The following is a 17,808-nucleotide window of genomic DNA, read 5'->3' on the forward strand; positions in this document are numbered from 1 at the left end:
CTGATAACAAATCACTTTACTAACTTACCTCTCGTCAGTAAAGGAGATTCCAAAATAGTCTTTTTCTTTCAGGTTAAAATGTGATGAAACCAGATCCAGGAGATCTCGGGACAGTAGTTTTGGCTGTATAAGTGAAAACACATTTTACTGTTAATAATATACAATGTGTCTTTTATTATCTTATATGATTGTCTTTTATTATCTGTTTTGTTATCTTGTTTTATTTTATTATAATTTTATTTTATTATTATGTGTTTTATTATCTGATTTAGAGTAATAAGTTATATTGGTTTACCTGGACCAGCAGTTCCAGCTGCCGGTCATCCAGGAGAAGCACCTGACACAGCCGACCCTCCGTCATCTGGAAAAAACAAACACATACATACACAATTAGTCTTAATATATTCCGTATCTGTTTATAACTAATAAAAAAATATGGCAATGAATAAGCCTGAAGTCAGTATTTTTGACAGAAATACTTTTATTCAGCAAGCCATTTAATAAAGTGACCATAACTATTATTGTTATAAAATATATGTGTATTAAAATATATATATAAATATAGAAGCTTATCCTGCTCACCAAGACTGCATTTACTTCATCAAACACAGCACAAATTGTAAAGTTGTGAAATGTTGTTGCACTATAAGATAATTGTTCAAAAATAGTTTATAATTTAATTTAATAATTTATTCCAGTGATTTTAAAGATTAATTTCCAGTCTTCAGAGTCACATGATCCTTCAGAAATCACTCTAATATTAATTATTATTGTTATTATTATTGTTATTATTATTATTATTATTATTATTATTATTATTATTATTATTATTATTATTATTATTATTATTATTAATGGTAATAGTAATAAAAGCAATAATGACTGGAGTAATAATTTCATTTGAAATTACATACAATAAGTAAAAAATAAATATTTAATAAATAAATATTTAACAAATGAAACATTTTGTTTTACATTTAATAAATGCCGTCTTGATGAACAGAATAGTTTTATTTAAATTATTAAATAAAATGAATAATTAAAAAAACTGACCCAAACTTTTGACCGGTAGTGATAAAAGAAAATGATATAAAATATATCCCAGTTTAAACAAAAATACTGTTATATAATAAAAATTCATTTATTATAAATGAATATATTACATATTATATACATTTGAAGTCAGAATTATTACCCCCCTTTGCATTTTTCTCTTTTTATAATTACTTAACAAATACTATTTAACAGAGCAATATGTCTGATAATATTCTTTCTTCTGGAGAAAGTCTTATTTGTTTTATTTCAGCTAGAATAAAAGCAAACTTGCTTACCCAAACCTGCCTAAACTTTATTAACCTAGTTAACCATGGCAAAGTTAAAATAAATCAGTTATTAGAAATGAGCTATTAAGACTATTATGTTTAGAAATAATATACATTATATTTATATATAATATAAAAATAATTATTATTTAATAATAATATAAAATGAATGATTAAATAATAATTGTTTCTTAATTTCTGAAGGTCTGATGACTAACTGAAAATGCATATTCCCTGTAAAAAAATATGCTGCCCTAAATTTTTTAGCTGAATCAAATAATCTTTTCTAGTCATCTGAACTTACATCAAACAAACTGACTAAAATTATTAAGTTAAGCTTAGTATAATTAAAAAAAAACTGTTTAAATTTAGTTATAAAATAAGTTAAAGCAGCATAAAGATATTTGTCTTGACTTTCTGTCAATAAACTTTTTACAGTGTTTGCTGTCACAGGAATAAATTTGATTACATTTTAAAATATAGTAAACATGCGCTTTCATGATCTCTAATAGTGCTTTAAACACTGCTACACTTCTAAACACTAATTTAATGATGTGAGGAGAGTCTGTCTTCTTATGCTGGGTTAATAAATTGGATTGTTTTTCCCACTGGGAAGACTGATCTGTGTAGAGTCAGCTGGATTTAGATGTGATCCTGGCAGCCTCTTGGCAGGGTGACTTTAAAAGTATTCAACAAAGTCAAATCAAAATATGTGAACCTAATTATGAATTTTGTTATCATTTACAGAATATATATCTAAAATGTAAGAATTTGATTTAGAATGGGACAGAAGGGAAAACACAACAGACACAAATAAAGAAAGAGAAGAACAGAAGCACTTTAACAAGAAGGCCTAAAAGATTTTTGAACTGATGTAAACCTGAATTTGTAAGAACACATTGTTCGCTTCGCCATGTCTATTACAACGCTTATATTTATTTTTCAGGGTTTACATCATGTTTTCTTACACAATGGCTGTGCAGCTGCATAACTGAAAGCCCTTTATGCACAACACTGGGCCCTAATAGAATTTAATATAATCCGAGTGAATCATAGTCATGTGAAATTGGAAACTACAAATCTTTTTTGTTGAAAGCTGCCCACCAATAAAGCTTTATTACTTTAATTGTGTATAATCAATCTGCCTTTATCGAATCATCTTTACACTGCTTTAAATCAATTGAAAATTTAATTATGCTCACAATCCAGTTTTCTTTTTCACAAATTAAAACACTTAAAGAGCTTGAGGAGATGGTGAATTGTGCTTAATTAATAAGAACCAAACTATCTCGCTTCACCAGATTCACCAGTGTCTATGCACTGATAACAGTTGATTAATTACCAGAATTAGTGAATCACGGTGGCGTAGTGGGTAGCACAATCGCCTCACAGCAAGAAGGTCGCTGGTTCGGGCCCCAGCTGCGTCAGTTGGCATTTCTGTGTGGAGTTTGCATGTTCTCCCCGTGTTCGCGTGGGTTCGCATGGGTTTACATGTGGTATAGTTGAATTGGGCAAGCTAAATTTTCCGTAGTGTACATGTGTGAATGAAAGTGTATGGGTGTTTCCCAGTGATGGGTTGCAGCTGGAAGGGCATCTGCTGCGTCAAACATAGGCTGGATAAGTTGGCAGTTCATTCCGTTGTGGCGACCCCAGTTTAATAAAGGTCGAAAAGAAAATGAATGAATGAATAAATACCAGAATTAGTCATTGTACTAAGCATTACTTTCCTGTCGTGTGACCATTTTAAGTATATTTATTAAATACTGATTGTAACAAACTAATCCTCAACTAAAACATTATTCATATACTAAATAAAAATGCTAATCCAACATGTGACGCCAACAGAACAGCAGGAATAACGATGTTGCCTTGGTTACTGCGTATAAAATGGTTACTGATGTGAAATCTAGCAGGATTTTATTGATTTCATAAACTACACAGCATCCAAATATTCACAGATTAAATTCAGGCAAACTTTAGCATACAACTGTACATTGTATAATAAAAAATTATACAAAATTGAATAGCATTTAAGACTTTTAGTACTTTTTAAGATTTATCAACTTGTTATAAGACATGCAGACACCCTACTACCTTTCTAAAAAAAAAAACTATATCGATATCGTTACCGTGAAATAAACTTTCTCATATTGATAAATAAAAGTTTGATCATACCATCAGCCCTAGTGTTTATATAAACAGTTGAAGTTTTAAGCTCCCAATATAATTTTTCCCCAACTTCTGTTTAACAGAAAGAAGATTTTTTTCAACACATTTCTAAACATAATAGTTTTAATAACTCTGCCATGATGACAGTACATAATAATTTACTAGATATTTTCAAGATACTAGTATTCAGCTTAAAGTAACATTTAAGGGCTTAACTAGGTTATTTAAGTTAATTAGGCAAGTTAGGGTAATTGGGTAGTGTAAAACGATGGTTTGTTCTGTAGACTATTGAAACAAATATTGCTTAAGAGGGCTAATGATATTGACCTTAAAAATGGTTAAAAAAATTAAAAACTGCTTTTATTCTAGCCGAAACAAAACAAATAAGACTTTCTCCAGAAGAAAAAATATTATAGGAAATACTGTAAAAAATCTGTGCTCTGTTAAACATCATTTGAAAAATAATTGAAAAAGAAAAAAAAACATTTACGAGGGCGAATAATTTTGACTTCAACTGTATAAAATTGCAGTCGGGTCTAAGGAAAGTAGAAAATAAAAGAAAAGTACTAGAAAATTAAGGAAAAAGAGGCTCAAGTGCGGAGAAAAACCAGAGGGTTGGTCACTATAAAAAACAAGGACCTACATTTAAGCCGTCTTAACGGAGAGAATTATGGGTGTTGTTAATTACACAGGCTCCATTGTCTAAGCTTGGATTAGTCACTATAGAAACCCTTTACAGGACCAGCCCAGCCCAATAAATGATTTAAGCCATGCTCTAATAAATCTCGTTTTGTTATGAAAGATGACAACATTGGTACTAAAATGAAGCTTTATTAAAAAATGTGCTTTTCTTTTTCTATATTCATTCAATTATTTATTTATATATTAAGCATGTCTAATTAATTAACTAACTCCATGTTTCATGCTTGGTTAAATGCTTCACTTAATATTTGAATCATGATAAGAGTCCATACTATAGGAGTCAATACCATTTTCTATACATTAGGAAAAGCTGCTCCACAAGGACAGCAGAGAGCCTCGTTGGCTATGAGTAGAGCATTATCTTGCCAAAAACAATGCTCTTGATAGTGCTTTACACCAGACTCAGCATCAGCATTATTTAAGCTTAATGCGGCATCACTTCCCTGCCCCCCACCTAAGGCCGTATTGTCTCCCGCTAACAAGCCGTCCACTTATCCCTGAAAACATCCTCTTATGTATTTTCTGCTTGTCCAGTATAGACTTACTCATGTAGAGATCTTGTGTTGTTTGCTGTCAGACTGTAAGGTCATCACAGTGCCAGGCACCATTGGGCCTTAATATCAGTCAGCTAACTCCTTTATGGATCAATGCAGACAGTAAAAAAAGTGTACTCATATAGGGCCGTGCAATTTGACAATATATATTGTGTTGATGAAATAAAAAATCTATTATTTCATATTATGCTGTATGATTTATTACATGTTGTCGCAGAATACAGTACTTTGTTTACTTTTCTTATCATTTGAATGACCAATCTGGATGCAGACAGAAAAGGACTTTGCATTTTCATTCATTCATTTTCCTTCAGCTTAGTCTCGGATTTATCAGAGGTTGTGACAGCAGAATGAACAGCCAACTATTCCAGCATATGTTTTACGCAGCGGATGCCCTTTCAGCAGCAACCCAGTACTGGGAAACACCCATACACATTCTCATTTACATATACACTCATACACTAGGGCTAATTTAGTTTATTCAACTCACCATTACCAATTTAAGCCACGTGACTCAAGGAAAGCCAGCCGGGCTCGAACCAGCAATCTTCTTGCTGTGAGGCGATAGAGCTACCCACTGAGCCACCATGCCGCCCCTACTTTGCATTTTATTTATCAATATTTTGTGTTAGGCCTGCAGTAAAGTGTATTTATTAATGTCTTATTAAAGTTATTTTAAATGTCTACATTCTTAAGAAAAAATAATGAATGAGTACAAATTTGAGCATATACTTTAAATTGTCAAAAAGAAATAGGGGCGGTGCGGTAGCGCTGTCGCCTCACAGTAATAGGGTTACTGGTTTGTCTCTTGGCTGGGTCATTTGGCATTTCTGTGTGGAGTTTGCATGTTCTCCCCGTGCTCGTGTAGGTTTCTTCTGGGTGCTCCAGTTTCTCAAAAGACATGTGCTATAGGTGACTTGGGTAATCTAAATTGTATGTGTGTGAATGAGAGTGTATGGGTGTTTCCCAGTAATGCATTGCATATATGCTGGATAAGTTGGCAGTTCATTCCGCTGTGGTGACCACTGATTGATAAAGGGACTAAAGGCCGGCTCACACAATGCAATTTTTTTATAATCCTGAATGATTGTAGCATGTCAGACGGCACGAAGATGGCTCTCATGTCACACTGTAAGATCTCAGCTGTCAAAATGTCAGACTGAACGACAATGAAAACACGGAACCAAACACGGAAGAAAACTCCCCCGGAGTTTGGCGTCATCCACCCGTGACACTTTCACCAACCCGCGTTCTGAAATGATTCCTCACAGCAAACATAAACAATCTGTAGCAGCAATTTAGCACACAGCACGCCTCAATAATAAAACCAGGAAGTAATAAAAAACAGTTTTGACATTTCCCCACGGTCATTTGAATTGTCAAATGGATTGCGTCATCAGATTCTGCACTCCTGTAATTTTTGGATTGATGCTCATCGCAGCTGTTGGCACACTGCAGGAAAGTGTCTGAAATCTTCTGACTGTGCCAGAACTTTATCGGAGGGAAAATCTGATCGCAACGGGCATTAAGCAGTTGTCTGTGAACAAATCAAACCAACGATCAAAGACCACAGATTTTAGCCTAGGATTTCAGGAATCTTTTAGGATTTCCCAAATTTATCTCAGATGACAAAATCGTGGCTAAAATCCCACTGTGTGAGCAGTGCTTTAGCCAAAAAGTAAATAAATAAATGAATGAAAAAAGAAAGAATCCTTTTTATGTGGTCAATACCTAATTGAATATATCGTGAAGTCTCACTAAAAGGATATGAGTTGACATACAGTATATCATGATATGAGAATTTTGTCATATCGCCTAGTCCTTGTTCGCATTGGATTTGGAATCTGTAATAAATGCTTCAACAACTAGAATTTGGTAATTGATTTAAAGGAGTGTGAAATATGATGAAATAAAGGCTGATTGATTATACAGTTAACTTCAAACTCAAAAAATTACCAATTTCATTAATGATTTCTTTTGTTCTTGCTGTGCTAGGTCAGAAATGAACAGAAATCGATAGCTAGTCACATAACATTCTGACTGAGTAGTGAGTTCTGAAACAGTACTTGTGTTTTATACTGTACTTCAAAGGAGGAATGACCTGAAAAAAACAAAATCCCCTTGACCTTTTAACATGGGTCAGGATACACCAAGTTGACATCAAACAACTAGCACTGACGAAACCCAACTGTGTTGCACCAAAAACCAAAAATCTGTGCATGAACACATATGGATGAACGTCAACTGAAATGAGAGTTCACGTTCTGCGTCTGCGTGAAAACTGGACGACCATAGGCTTGGTGTGTACCGGCCCTTAGAGATTATTGTAGAAACATTGCACACATAAAAACAGTTTTAGAACCCAAAACTTTCTTGTTTATCTAAAAAAGGCTTATCTTGAACCCAATCTGCCAACAATTAACAAGTTGGGGGATGTGCTACTTTGTTACATAGTCTATAGAGCAACGCCTACTTCTACATCACTGCCTGTTTAGCTCCACCCACCAATTCATGCTGTAGTAGGTAAATAACAAGAAAGAAAAATCCCATGCAGAAACTTCATGACAAAAATGCTTTAAACACAACAAGACACTGTCCAGTGCAAATACGTAAAAAACACTGCATTTCCTTCCTTCTGATTGCAACATTTGGGAAGAATGAATGATATTTATGTTTAACAGTGTTCCAGACTGCTTCAGTAAGCACTTGGTCCTTTAGTCAATTCATTTTACCATGGATGCATTTACAAAGAAGGCACAATTCAATGCAAGATATTGAAACAAAGACAATGCTGCTGGGCCAAGATACTTTGTTTGATCTGATAGTAACGACACACAACAAAAGTGTGAGTAAATGCTTCTATTTAGTGTCCACTGTTGCTTTGTCTGTTATTACAGATCGTTTGAGTTTTTAACCCCACGGCAGGGTCAATATGAAGAATGTAGACTCTCAAACATACACTCAAAAAATTACAATATTTGTATAAGCTATTTAAAATACGCTGAAACATTACAATTCTTGAGGCTTTTTGGGGGGGACAACTTAATAGTTAATAACTTTATGTTTAATCCACTTAAACTTGTAAAAACTAGAAAGTAACTTAATTCTTTCATGTTGTCTCAACACAGATTGATCGTGTGGAACCTAGCATTTTTTACAGTGTACACAGTACATTTAAACGTTTTAGATCATTGGCCACACAGCTGAAATCTAACTTTGTGACCTACGCTTAGAAGTAAAGCATTGAAATTTTTTAAATGTGCAAAATAGGCATGGGCCGGTATAAGATTCTGAAGGTATGATAACCTTGGATAAAAATATCATGATTTCACAGTATTGTAATTACTACTGTGATTAGCAAAATAAGTTCTTTTTAAATATCTGGGTAAAAAACAACAACTTGTCCCCCCCCCCCCCCCATTAAAAGCAATATATTTTATTTTAAGAAACATTTAAAATATTTTAGACAAGTAGTCTTTAATATGGAGGTTCCTTTTCTGCTGAAGATACTGTTGCCCTAAAAAAACTAAATCAAATAGTTATGAATAAAATGCAAACAAACAAACAGACAAAAACTTACATATACCTTAGGAACTGTATAAAAGAAAACTTTGGCTGTTTTAAAACCTTGACTTTTCCAAACCACGGTAAACCTTGAAACCGGTTCTCCTCCTATGACTTGTGCAAAACCGATCATGGCAGGGAATGTTGAAGTGACCTTAACCTTCTGATGACAGACTAGGCTCAGGCATTTCAGAAAGACTAAAAGAACATTTGACAAGGTGAATATTGAGATCAGTCAATTAGTACAGTTATATAATAATATGATCTATTGAGGCAAAGTCAAATGAGATTTAATCGCACATCAGAACATTTATTCTGTCCTTTCAACTGAGCCTGGTTTCTCTCAAGGTATTTTTTTTTCTTCACTTTCGTCAATTGGTGAAGTTTGTTCCTCGCCACTCATGGAGCTTCGCAACGATGGATTTGCTCTTCAGTTTTTTGGACTTTCAGCAGTGAAAATTAAACCACACTGAACTGACTAAACTGAACTTCAATTTTGAAAACTGGACTGACTCAGTTTCAATTTATTAGAACTTCTATGGTAAGCTGCTTTGACACAATTTACATTGTTAAAGCGCTATAGAAACCTTTTGAATTTCAAGTTTATTCATGCTATCTTATCATATAAAAATGTTACGCACATATTGGTTTCCATCCAACATTTACATGGAATTACCCAAAAATGAATAGAGACATAGCTAATGAAAGCTTGCTTGTGTTTGTGTATGAACTAAGCCTATGTGACCACGGGGGCAGAGGGGCAGTGACCATGCAAAACGAAAGGGTCACGTGTAATGCTCTTGACATATGGGTCATTGACCCTGATTTATAATCTGAGTTCAAACAAAACCCTTTACTCCCTTTGCAAAAACATATACATCCGCATATAGATGAACACCACTAGCTCTTTTTTTAAAATACCTCTTAAACCATTAATGTAACATTAGCAGCTAACTCGTCTGACTTTTAGCCAAGCTTCATTTGTGACATGAAAACCTCTCAACCCGTGCCAAGCTTGAGTGTGCGTTTTCATGTCCAGTCCTACACAAACAATGACAAGTTAGGGCTGAGTCCAAAGAAAAACAAAAGGATGAAATGACTCATACCAGCTCTAAAAGTACAGCAAAGAACTTGAAATATAAAAAGAAAGAAAACATCTGGAGAGAAGATCAGTGCGGATATATAAATACCACTCAACTGTGAAGTGACTCAACACATTTGATAACTGAAATTAAAATTAGCTATGAAATGTATAGCTAGTATTAATTCGTTTCAAGAGTCATAAAGTTTCTTCTGTTTTTTTTTTTTTTTGCTTTTTGGATATTTGTGAAGCTTAACACATATCAGGTGCGTCTGACTTCATGCAGTGCTGTGCAGACCAATCGAAATCTGTCTTAAAGCGGTGCATGCCGGTTAGAAATTTTGTCTGGCTTGATGCTGTGCAGACACCATGTGACTGTCACTGAGACAACGCTCCGAGATCAGACGGCAGACTCAGCCAACCAGCGTGTGAAGAGAGACTGCAGGACAACAACCACGTGTGTTTCTGGTTTATTATTGGACAAATTCCCTCTCACAAATTTTAAAACAAACAATTAATTTTTTAAACCATTTCTATCTTGTATATTTAATGCTGATTAAAAGACTACAAATATTTTACTGCAGTGTTATCTTTTGGTAAACAATTTGTTAGCTAAATTGTTTGCATAGGTTTATTTTCAACCTTTTCTATACAGACTATTTACTAGTATTCCACTCCATAAACAATTTAAATTATATATTTTAGTGAATGACCTAAATATTAATAACAAATTAAGTTAAAGAACTATTTAATTAAATATTTATAAAATTATTTATATGATTATAACAATGTTTTATTTCCTGTCAAGCCGTTTATGCGCAAATTTTAAGTGACATTGATGTACTTTGCTCTTTCTGGGAAAGGTCTACTTAAAGTATAGCTCACTTATTTTGAGAATGTCCTTTTGTTCAGTATTTTTGAATTAAAGTGCTGTTTTTAAAATGCTTTCATTAACCAAAATAATCAAGTCAAACACACTTATTCAGTTTCATTGTAAGGACAAGAGAGGTGTCAGCATCATGTAAACAAATTTGATGAACAGAAAGAAAAATCAAATGTCGTATTAACGACAATTGTTACAATTTGTGAAGAGAACTGATTGCTATATTTTGACTGTTATTTGCATATTAAAACACATTTGCCAAAAATCACTTAAATATTTTTGTTTTAAATAAATATAAACTGAATAAAAACATTTGTAAATAATTATATTACATTACAGGCAGCACGGTAGTGCAGTGGGTAGCACGTTCGCCTCACAGCAAGAAGGTCGCTGGTTCGAGTTGAGTTAGCGTTTCTGTGTGGAGTTTGCATGTTCTCCCCTTGTTCGCGTGGGTTTCCTCTGGGTGCTCCGGTTTCATCCACAAGTCCAAAAACATGTGGTATAGGTGAGTTGGGTAAGCTAAATTGTCCATAATGAATGAGTGTGTATGGATGTTTCCCAGTGATGGGTTGCAGCTGGAAGGGCATCCGCTGTGTAAAACATGTGCTAGATAAGTTGGCGATTCATTCCGCTGTGGCGACCCCAGATTAATAAAGGGACTAAGCCGAAAAGAAAATGATTTAATGAATATTACATTATATACATGATGTGTATTTAAGGGCAGCCGTGGCTTAATGGTCAGAATGTTGAATTTGTGAAAGATTGCAGGCTCAAATCCTGGTACCAGCAGTGTGTTCATGATGTGTGTGTGTGCGCACTTGAAAGGGGTAAATTCAGAGCACAAATGTTGAGTATGGGTGACAATACCTGTCCTCATATCACAACTTTCACTTTCTTATTTTATATTCAATAATAGTGACTATAATTACTACAATTCATTCAGCAGAATACTATCAGAAAGCATTTCAATAGTAACCAATCACAATCAAATGCAAAGCGGTCATATCGAATTAGGTTTTGACATACTTTCCTGAAGAAACATCACCTGACACACAAAATGAAGCTTCACAGCTCTGAGAAATCAAACGGGCAAACAACATTTTCTGTTTGATGACAAAAGAAAAAGAAATCGCTTTTACTCCCTATTTTTTATTGTGTCGTCATATTTAAATACTTTGTTCAACAAAGTAAATATCAGAGTGGACAATAAGCATTTGTTCATCTTGACTTCCTGAAATCCATATCCTTTTCTGATAACATATAATATATATTAAACGGCTTTCACACCAGTTAGGACACAGTTACAGGATCAAGATTAATATATGTTTATGTTTTTAGCTCTTTATAATACTGTGCTGGGGTACATTCACAGCCAGCATACACTTTAAAGATTCCTATTGTGCTCTTTTAGTTCCTCCATAAGCAGTTACTATAACAATTTTTTTTAGTGCAAACATGCCAAAAAGCAACCACTTCCAACAGCTATAAGACCTATGAAAATTTTCATTAAGAATGGCTGAATACACAACACCAAAACATCAGAAAGACCACAGCACTGACAACAATAAGACATGAAACTGCATCCTCAGTCAAAAATGTACACACTTTTACAGTACACATATGAAAATTAATTTGTATCTTTCTCTTAATGGAGCTGCTGTAAATAAAACATCTTTTTTGTCATTAAATTCACTCATAAATTCAAATTCTGTCATCAGTTCCACACCCTGATGTTGCTCCAAACCCGTATGACTTTCTTTCTTCCATGACGCACAAAAGAAGTTAATAAAATCAGAATGTCCAAGCTGTTCCTTCAATTTAAATGTGGTTGTTGTGTAATGCTAATTTAATTTGTTTGTAAAAGATATGAAATATGGTGAATAATTTATTTAAGCTATAAACTACAACATTGGACTTCATCCACTTAAATCATAGGAGCAGCAACTACATTCTGCGGGCGTTCTGCTTATTCTATCATTTTCTGATCCACAGAAGAAAATAAAAAGCCAGGTTTGGAACAACACAAGTCTGAGAAAATAATTTCTTTAATAACCTAAACCTGAAATCTGGATTTTTACCATTGTTTATAATTTTGTGGGTCAGTAAGATAAAAAAAAATTATCATGATTTACTGATGAATTTAATGGCCAAAAAACAGAATTTGTAAAATAAAATTGAAATGAATTATAATTATATCAGTGTCTGTATTGTTTAACTTTTAATACATTCTTATTTTATCCTTTAAAAGTCCCACTTCCTGGATTTACAATTAATAGTTACATGTTTAAGTACAAGGTAATTTTTGCTATATATTGTAAACTGCTGATCACATTTCCACATTTGCAGCATTTTTTCTGCATGCTTCATACCACGTTTTTACACATTTATTTATATTTTTAGAGAACACCAGTCTTTTAACTTCAGAAGATTTAGCATAATAATAATAATAATAATAATAATAATAATAATAATAATAATAATAATAATAATAATAATAATAATAATAATAAATTTTTCTGTCCAGGTGCTTTAACAATATTTTGACAATATTTATTAGAAATTTTGAATAAATATCATCAGAATAGGTGATCTGCAGTAATATGTATGGAGATAATTTGTTTTTAAGTTTTTTTAATTCATGTTGTTGTCTTGCTGAGTGTTGCTATTATGTGATTGTTGTAGGGTTGTATGTATGTTGCAATATTAAAGACAAATTTCCCTTCTGTGCCAAGCAGAATGATAAGAAGGAATGACATAACAGCAGATTTAAGCGGTTGTAAAACCTTGACTTTTCCAAACCTTGAAACCGGTTATCGTCCCATACACAACTGATTCCAAACATTGGAGCAAAACTAAACCATCTCATTCCTTTAACATCTCATACCTGATAGACATCTCCCAGAAGACACCACGTCTGCAGGAACCTCCTACAGGGCACGAGCCCATCACTGTAGCATCTCCTCAGCACCTGCTCAGCCACAGTCCACACTAACTGACTTCCAGCAGCCAGCAGATCCTCCACGCAACAAAACAAACCCAGCGCCATCCCTGTCTGCTTGCCACTCTACAGTATAGGGAAGCTGTGCTCCCTCAGAGGCTGATGTAACCTAAGTGGAGCCTGGAAGAGCCAGGGTCTGAATGCCACTGGCTGGGTTTGAGGATTCTGTCCAAGACTATCCCCCTCGGAAAAACACTCATTGATAGAGAGAGAGAGAGAGAGAGAGAGAGAGTGGGAGAGGACAGGCCACAAACAATCCTCCGTCAGACAAGCCTCCAACACCACTACTCTGACTGAGACGTACTGAGTATTTACACACTCATAAACAAAAGAATGTGAGCACAAATAAGTGCAGACTTACGCACACACACACATACATACACATATTTACGCAGATTGAGCACAATAGCCGACCCAGTCGTGCCAGTCCCTTCTCATAAACAAACGTTGTGGTTTCTCTGGACTTTTCACAAGTGGATGGCTATTGTGAGCAAGATTTTACAGACACTTATATAAGAGCAATCAAAAGAGATTTTTGTTTTGGTTGTCATAGAGAGTAAAGTGAGGATGAAAATAATTGGTGTCGAAACAAATTTCACTCAAAAATGTAATAATTTTATAAACATTATTAAAAAAGACAGTTTATTCTGTCACATAATCTGTTTTTCAGTCCATTGTGATGTTGTATCTTCAAGCAATTTTAAGTTACACTGTAAAAAACAAATCCAAACAAATCCTTCATGTTATCATTTTTATACATTTAAATTGTGTTAAACAAAACTATTAAGTTGTCCCAAAAAAGTGGCACGGTGGCTCAGTGGTTAGCACTGTCACCTAACAGCAAGAAGGTCGCTGGTTCGAGTCCCGGCTGGGCTAGTTGCCTTTTTTTGTGTGGAGTTTCATGTTCTCCTCTGTTTGTGTGGGTCCTCCAGATGCTCTGGTTTCCCCCACAGTCCAAAGACAAACATTGTGGGTGAATTGAAAAAGCTAAATTGGCCATAGAGTAAAGATGAAATCAGAATTATTAGCCCCTCTGAGTTATTAGTCCCCCTGTTTATTTTCCCCCAATTTCTGTTTAACAGAAAGAAAAAAAATTTTCAACACATTTCTAAGCATAATAGTTTTAATAACTCATTTAACTGATTTATTTTATCTTTGCCATGACGACAGTAAATAATATTTTACTAGAAGTTTTTTAAGACACTTCTATACAGCTTAAAGTGACATTTAAAGGCTTAACTAGGTTAATTAGGTTAACTAGGCAAGTTATTGTATAATGATGGTTTGTTCTGTAGATTATAGAAAAAATAGAGCTTAAATGGGCTAATAATTTTGACCTTAAATTGGTGTTTAAAAAAATCAAAAACTGCTTTTATTCAAGCCAAAATAAAACAAATGAGATTTTTTCCAGAATAAAAAATATTATCAGACATACTGTAAAAATTTCCTTGCTCTGTTAAACATAATTTGGAAAACATTTAAAAAAGAAAATAATTAAAAGGAGGCTAATAATTATGACTTCAACTGTATGTGTATGAATGAGTGTGTATGGATGTTTCCCAGTATTGGGTTGCGGTTGGAAGGGCATCATCCTATGCGTAAAACATGCTGGATAAGCTAGCGGTTCATTCAGCTATGGTGACCACTGATAAAATAAAGGGACTAGGTGAGGGAAAATGAATGAATGAATGTCCATAAAAACCCTAAGAATTGTGTTGTTTCAACTTATTTTAAGTAGTTTAATTAAAGAAAAAGTCATTTTTTGAGTGTATAATTTTACTACTTTGACTTATTTCTCACAATTCTTTGAGGAAAAAAAGAGTTGGGAGGTCTTAACTCATAAAGAATTGTCACAATTTCCTCTCCGAATAGTGACTGTTATTTCTTTGTAATTTTATAGATATTCAATAACACAAAACAATATTCAGTGGCAACAGTATCCAACAACTGAATCAATTTTTGAAAAACAAATAATGACAAGCTAATTTGCAGAAATTCTATGTAATCTGAATGCAACTGAGTTCAACAAGTTGTTAATGACATATTTACATGTGTATAAGAGCTTAATCTCTTTTCTGTAGCAATGCCAGGGATTGTACAGATATTGCTTGAAAAACATGAATAAGAACAAACTCATACACTCTCAGAAATAAAGTCACTGGGGTGGTACCTTTTCAAAAGGTACAAATTTGTACCTATAAGGTCCATATTAATACCTCAAGGGTACATATTATTACCTAAAAAGTACAAAAATGTTCCTCTTAAAATGTTTAGGTACTAATTTATCAAAATGTTTAGCTACTTTTGAGGTACCAGTTTGGACCCTTTAAGTACAAATGTGTACCTTTTCAAAAGGTACCACCCCAGTGACAGCTTGCGTACCTTTATTTCTGAGAGCGTAATAAACTTAAACCCAAATGCTTTAAGTCAAGTCAAATCAAGTTAAGCTTTAATGACATAAAGTAGAATGAAATATCAGTAAGCCACATGCCAAAATATCCTAATTTGCACCTGCTAACAGTAGAAACTCAACAAACACCATCCTTTAAGTTCAAATCAACATTCACCATCATGATTGCTTAGAATAAGTGGACATGGCAACATTTTAAAAGCATATTCGGCAAAAGCCTTGCAAACATCAACACAACATCTTTGATTATGATGGTTTAGTTAAAACTGCATGCCAAACAAAATGTGTTTTGTGTTTGGTCGCTGTAATATTACTTCTGTCAAAATTAGCAGATACCAAATAACAAGATCCCACAATGTTACAGTGTTTGCCATGTTAATTGCAATTGAAGTTTGGGAATATTTAGGGGATTTAGATACACTCACATATTTAAATGTCAATACTTACTGAAAATGTACAGCAGGTATTAGGGGTGTGACAATATCTCGTATCACGAGATCTCGTGAGATTAAATCGAGATTAAATGAAATCTACTTCTTAAAAATAGAGTAAAAATCTCATCCTGTCTCGTTCTCATGAACCTGATCTCGTGTCTCTTCTCTCGTCTCGTAAAGTAAGCGTCTCATCACACCACTAGCAGGTATGGTATATAGCAAAAAAATCAAATTAAATTTTGGACTCTGAATTCAGACATTTTGATCATAATTCTGAGTTTATGAATCATAATTCAGACTTTTCAACTCTCTCACAATATTAGTTTGTTTTCTAATGAATTTTTCTCAAAATTGAAAGGAAAAAAAGTCAATTTTGACAAAATGTATATTTTATACTATGTTGGAAATGGAAAATATGCATTGAATCAAAAACATGTGATGTAAAAAAATGTAATACATGCTCTTGTAAAGTGATTTTTGTTTTATTTGCAACGTTAAACTTTTTTACAACTTTTTTACTTTTATATATTTGAAAGAAATGGTCAAAATGAGCAGTATCTGTATGTACATATGTGAAAGTGTGTCTATTAAGGGTGTGTATTCTGCCAGACGTTACACTTCTCCACCCGGCATATTCCATAAAGGGAAAAAAAAGATAAAAATACCCACTTTTGTGTGAGCCATGTACAATATAAGAGGGCGATGTGTTATGACTAACGCCCAAACTCAGCAAATTATGGAGGAAATTTAAAGGGCAAAACAGAATAAATCAAGACACTTTCCATCCTCACAGTGAACCCCTCACCTAAATCTGTCATCCATCTGATCTCCAGTTTTCCACAGCATCACTTTCTGATCTAAATCTGTTGAAATTACACTGGAAATGTCAGATGTTCAGGTTGCAGCAATCCAAGTGGATGTTTTTCTTTCTCCTCGTGCTGTCTGTGTATGAGTTTGGGTTCTTGCATTACACATCTTAGGGGTGTTGAGTTCATACTTAAGGGTCATTTTGGCAGAGAATTAGACATCAAGAAGGAACATGCGCACACAGCTGTCATATTTGGCAGTAGTTTATAGTAAAGTTTACATGTTAATGCATGTTTAGAGGAAGAAAATCTTGTTAAACTACACACTGCACTTGAAATGAATTAATATGATGCAAACGGTCATATCCATTCATTCAATGAGAAAAACAGCTAAATTAATCAAACACTTGAACTTGATTTGATTTTTTAACATTGCTTATTCCCAGAACTCACAGCTGCAGACAAAACTCAAAATAATGCAAGCAAAGTCAATAGAGAGAACAGAGAAACACAAAGACATAAAAAATATTTATACATAAGGAGAAACTTGACTGTTGAAAATGGGCCAATCAATAAAGACCACATGCATAAACTCTATAAAAAAAGTAAGCAACACTTTTATGACAACATAATAAATTATGTGATAAATTACTATAAAGTATAATTATTCAAGACAACAAACACATCACACTTAAATATATTATATGTAGTTCAACAGCTGGTAATTAAAAAAAATAGACACTCATATATGCATTCAAAAGTTTAGGTATTTTGAATGAAACCTCTAATGCTTATGAGGCTGCATTTAAATGAATGAATGAATAAACAGATGAATGAAGAATAATTAATTAATCAATTAAATAAACGCATGGAAAAATAAATAAA

The 17,808-nt window shown here is 33.6% G+C and overlaps 1 protein-coding gene across 4 annotated transcripts in view; it reads right to left on the reverse strand.

Moving 5' to 3' along the window:
• frmd4ba (FERM domain containing 4Ba) overlaps positions 1–17,808 on the reverse strand; it is a 92,747-nt gene that overhangs the window by 46,987 nt on the left and 27,952 nt on the right. Inside the window, exons 1-3 of one of the 4 annotated variants that reach the window (XM_056460371.1) lie at positions 13,160–13,373; positions 296–361; positions 29–123 (exon numbers count right to left, since the gene is read on the reverse strand). In XM_056460371.1, coding sequence (XP_056316346.1) covers positions 29–123; positions 296–361; positions 13,160–13,321 — 323 coding nt within the window. In that variant the 5' untranslated portion in view covers positions 13,322–13,373. Of the gene's footprint in view, positions 1–28; positions 124–295; positions 362–13,159; positions 13,380–17,808 lie in introns of those variants that run through there. The other 3 variants (XM_056460370.1, XM_056460369.1, XM_056460372.1) reach the window with 3 other exon arrangements.

This window comes from Danio aesculapii, chromosome 6 (assembly GCF_903798145.1).
Source record: "Danio aesculapii chromosome 6, fDanAes4.1, whole genome shotgun sequence".
Taxonomy (NCBI): Eukaryota; Metazoa; Chordata; class Actinopteri; order Cypriniformes; family Danionidae; genus Danio; species Danio aesculapii.